This window comes from Opisthorchis viverrini, assembly GCF_000715545.1.
Source record: "Opisthorchis viverrini unplaced genomic scaffold opera_v5_233, whole genome shotgun sequence".
Taxonomy (NCBI): Eukaryota; Metazoa; Platyhelminthes; class Trematoda; order Opisthorchiida; family Opisthorchiidae; genus Opisthorchis; species Opisthorchis viverrini.
This window is the reverse complement of record NW_008751886.1, coordinates 426,463-431,455: the sequence shown is the minus strand read 5'-3', so window position 1 is coordinate 431,455 and position 4,993 is coordinate 426,463. Positions and strand designations below refer to the sequence as shown.

Below are 4,993 nucleotides of genomic sequence, written 5' to 3'. Positions count from 1 at the left end.
TTAAAGCGCATTGAACAGATTCTCCATTGCAGAAGCATACCGTTCTTTTCTTAAACGTCTGATATTTCCATACAGACTGGATGGGCGTACCTTCGTTTGGTTACTAAGTGCCTTCTTACTCCTTTTGTGTCACCGTGTAGCTTAGTGGTTGCATTATTATTCTCACCTATAGCCATGTAGTGGCCGACAACTTACACCGCAAAATCAACGAGGATACTCAATCATTTATATGCACATGATAAGGGCTTACACTTCTGGAAAAATACGAACCGTCATTTGTTTGTGCACCAAGACCGACTTCCCTCTAAAACGGCATTTCAAATCGGGCGCGTTCAAATTCAACTAATGACGTTTCAGGGGTAACAAAACAGATATATTTATAAAATTTTAGTCCAATTCTTTGCACATTTTCGGACCGCAAGACCTCGGAAATGGATACAAACGGGTCACTCCGATTTAGAATTGCCTGCCTCTGAGGATTAAATGTTTTTGGCATCATCAGATAACGTGCTGTTTTCCTTTCAAGGAATGCATGAGGTAGCATTGTGTACTGGACAGACACGGCCGCCCTATCCATCCAACCCATCAAAAGCATTTCGCAACCAGATGCGTTTATGTGCTATATTTTTTTAAAAGGTTAGCGGTCAGCATTCGAAACTGACTGGTGGTTTTGAGAGGTGGGGAATAATGGTATCACTCGTCACTGCGATGCAAGGAGCGCTGAAATTGGGGAGGAGGATAAATCGTACATCCGAAGTGTTCGTAAGTTAATAAACAAAGATCATATATACTCTAAAAGCGCTGCTTGAACCGAGGAACAGTGAGTTTTGACCCCCAAATCCGTTGCATCAAGTTAGATAGTGAATGCTTGGGAACGAATACGACTGTCGAGCCTGATAGCACACGAAGCCACTTTACACCAAACAGTGCACATAGGCAGTTCAGTATTGGATTGCACACGACAGTAGTTTGGACGCTACTGTGGGATCAAATGCGTGTTGGCTATTTACCATAGTTGACCAATCATTGATGGTATCTCCGGCTTTATCAGGATAATGGATCTTGAAGTTGGCCACAGCGCGTCCTTTGTTAGTTTATGGGTTACTTTGTAATCCATAGCTACCTTTTACTACTTAAGGTGGTACCTTGACCTTCTAGCAAACCGAAACAACGTAAAGTGAAAGGAAGTCTCGCTCAGCATCACGCCTGGCAGTCGTATGCTTCCGCCTTCCGCTAAAGCAGGCAAACGAGAATTTAGTTCAGTTCTACATCTGGCAGAGGTAGAAGATGATGAAACCGTAGGAGTGCACGGTTATCAAAGGTAGCCAAGTCTACGGAGATCACGCTGGTCCAAAACATCTTGCCGAAAACCCTGTCAAGTTTTCCAAGCCTTTCAATTTTCCAGGATTCAACCCTACGGATGGTTCCTTTATTCCACAAAAGTATTTTTTATGAACGAAACAAGAGCCTTCGCTCATAAACAATAACGACCTGTGTTGCATTCCCTAACATGCACCAGTTTTGCAAGTAGAATATTCTTGATGTTTCTTTGTCGAACAGCTGCATTGTTGATACATTTAAGATGTTCAAATCTTAGGCGAGCTTTTTAAGACTAGACTAATTGTTGGCATCGTTCCAGATCACATCTACGAACATTCAAAAATGACATTGGCGGTGAAGTTCAGAAACTCCCTGCTGCAAGCTGCATTACAATTACCTGCATTGATGTAATTTGGTTCACCGATGATTCTTGCAAGAACATTTTGAGCACTGCAAGCCCAACTCGGTATTCCCGTCAAATGTTATCAATCACGCCTAGCTAAGAATTTTGAGAGTTTTGCTTGTCCTGGGAGCTTTTTGTTAAGGATCCGCAGCCCCTTGTCAATGGGTGCTCTCAGCTGGTTGGGGTCTCAGTATTCCTTTTACCCATGTTCTTATGTTCCAGTTCCCATGATTGCATTGCTCAGAAGGAATCCGTCAGCACAAATGTAGACACAAATGTAACAGATATTTTTCACTTTGTGTGTATCAGACTGAATCATGTAGAGAAAGAGCACAGTGTTTCTAAGCACTTTTATAATTCAAAGCTTCTGTCACCCGGGGCAAACTTTCGCAGGAGCAAGCGATCAAAATTACATCAAAAATGGCGCTGAAACAACCGAAATTCTACGCCCTGCCGTGATTATTCAGATTTGTTTGGTATCTGTGAGGATTGAGTTAGCCACTTGCGCATGTTTCTCACTTCTGATCCATCCGTCTGGATATATTTTCGCTTTTAAATACTGATGTGGGGTACGCAAAACATTTGTAAACAGATTCTTTAGGATTTAAAATATTTGTACATGAATCTCGGTCGGAAGTTACTTTGATTAAGGTCTCTTGAAGCAGCTGCAATTCCTTTCTGCCGTACAATGCTTTTTTCGACGGTCCCATATATCTCGATACCCGTCAACGTCTGCCGATTCCCGAAAAGGCAACAGGTACTCTTATTTTGCTGTCCACTGCGCAAAACGTGGCGTTACGGACGCACATCCACTTCCACCAATAGGGAGCAGCGTTTACTGACTCGGCTGCGTTCAGCGTTTATCGCGTAAAACGGATGCAGTTGACGGCGACCAGTTTGTGCTAGGCCCAGTTACTGGAGCTACCGATGGCTGAGTGGCATGCGATGACGAAGCGCTCAACAGCGGCGCATGACTAGAGAGCATCAAAGTAATCTTCGTGAATTGCGAATCAGTGCCGAGCCATATGGTAACCCACGATTGTACGATCGCCACACGAAGAGGATATTGATTGTCTTTGAATAAGGGCAAACACAGTGATCAGCCTGTGTCTGTGTGCTTGTGTGCAAACACCGTACGTTTCGACGCCAAAATGGTTATTTTCTGCCGTACATCTGTACGATTGGTTACTTGCTTCGCTCGCCACCGAATAATGTTTTTGCAATCATCTGAAGACTTACAAGTGCTAGGACGTTTGGTCTAATTTCCTCATATGTTTTCATTGCCCCAATTTCGCCTCACTTATTATTCAAAACAGTCGATGTAGATTTTCACACTGGTGGACACACGATGGATGATTTAACGAAGAGCTACCGATTGCATTCGCTGTAAAACACATGTCGGTTACCATTGAAGGAATACGTTCTTCTATTTCCTCAGGGTGATTTATCATGGATTTTGTTATCCTAAAGGTGAGTTTACCTTTTAGATTTCTGTGAGCTAGCTATTTCATAATGCCTTTAAATTTTTAGTTTTGGTTCTAACAACGTTCTGGAAATTTAGCATTGAAACATTCGTGCTAGGTTATATTCTATTTAAGGAGATTTACAACCCAGAACTAGGACTGCCAAACACAGCTGATGTTGACAGTTTGAGTGTGTAAAACTGCTTTCCCATCCTCAGTAGACAAAATCTTGGATTTTCCCGTGCTACTAAGTTTGAGTGAATACTGTGTGAGTTGCTGATTGGGAAACATTGACGGACTGAAACTCGGAATCTATTGAAGCGTTTGAGAATTAATGAGGCGTTAAATGGCAAACGTCTTCCGCAGAGAATCTAATAATTCTACAGACAAACTTATCTGTCTTTTTTGACTTATCAAGTACTAGACAGCTCTTAAATTTATGGGGTACTATGCTGAGCTTTCTGAAGTTAAAAAGACAAAGTGTTCCGTGAACAGTCTTCTGGAGGACTAAGCAGAGTCCTGATCTGAACCCAGGCAATGTGGTTAAAATTTGGTTTGTCTAGTTGTAGACCTATTTGAAACGTATCTTTACTGGTGGAAAATCAGAGGGGAGGCTAAACCCCGTATTTCTCTTTTGAAGTAAAGCACCCTTATAGCCACTGTTTGAAACAAGTTTTGTAAGAAGGATTAATGTTCTGTGAATTCATGCATACTGGGAAATTTTATGCTTTCAAATGTTAGAATATCTTCAAAGTGTGATTATAATGATCGATATGGTCATGCATAACTGAAAAGTGAGTTGGGGATATGTTCTTTACGTAGCTCACCAATTATAGGTTGAAGTTATTTGGCAGTCCAATACTGATTTTTCCGTTCTGGGAGCACTTCAGGTGCGCATAGTCCATTGGCTTCCGGCAACATTACGTTCCAGTTGTACATCAGGTTGTGCGGTGCACTCATTTATTTTCAAATGAAGAACGCTGTAAACGAAGAGTTCAGTTGAATCTCCCGTTGGCATCGGGCTGATTTGTAGTACTGCGCCTTATTCGCTTATTTCCAAATATTCCGTTACATGAGCAATATCCTTGTCCTCTCCTCATTACAATGACTGACAATTAGTCAATGACTGCAAGTAGTGTTATACAGTTAGGATGTGGCTTGGCATTTCTAAGTCAAGTTCCGGATGAAGTACTCGTCATAAATGATAGGACACAGCTTCGTACGGATTCACAGGACGTGTTCGACTGCAAGTGTAAGCGATGCATCACTTTTGCATAGTTTCACCCTCAAAAGCATTGTTAGAAGTTGGAGTCCCACAGATAATTTGATAATGGTGTAAGATTCAGATACAATATCAACACATCCCGTTCATTATATTCTCCGCTGAATATCTTCTCATCGTCAGTGGCAGGGAACTCGTAGTTTTTGCAATATCTCTTTGATGATCACTATGGACATCATAGTCATGTACGACATAAAAACACTGGTTTGTTTGTTATTCATCCTGATACACGAAGTATCTTTTCGAATTAATTTCCTCGCTAACTCTCTGAGGCAAAAACTTGTGGTCAAATTTTCTACGCGAAAGTTGCTATCCACACAATCTAACTGCACTCCGTATTTTACTGAATGTATTGCTAACTATGTGTGACCAATGTTCCTTATAAAATCTCTCTCAAGAAACAAAAATATGGTATGGCACCACTGAAATAATTAAAAGGCCTTTGTTGCTCCACGAAAGCTCACTTGCAAAGAACCGCCTCGATTCGGATTTCAGAGCAAATGAAACAGTCTACAAAAGGTAGCT

The 4,993-nt window shown here is 41.5% G+C and overlaps 1 protein-coding gene across 1 annotated transcript in view; it reads left to right on the top strand.

Annotated features, from left to right (window-relative positions):
• Positions 1 to 2,996: 2,996 nt before the first annotated feature.
• Positions 2,997 to 4,993, top strand: part of T265_08644 (hypothetical protein) — a gene marked incomplete at both ends in the record, with an annotated part of 85,522 nt that continues 83,525 nt past the window's right edge. The window contains one exon of the mRNA XM_009174510.1: positions 2,997 to 3,193. Within this exon, the coding sequence (XP_009172774.1) occupies positions 3,173 to 3,193 (21 nt within the window). The remainder of the gene's footprint in view (positions 3,194 to 4,993) is intronic.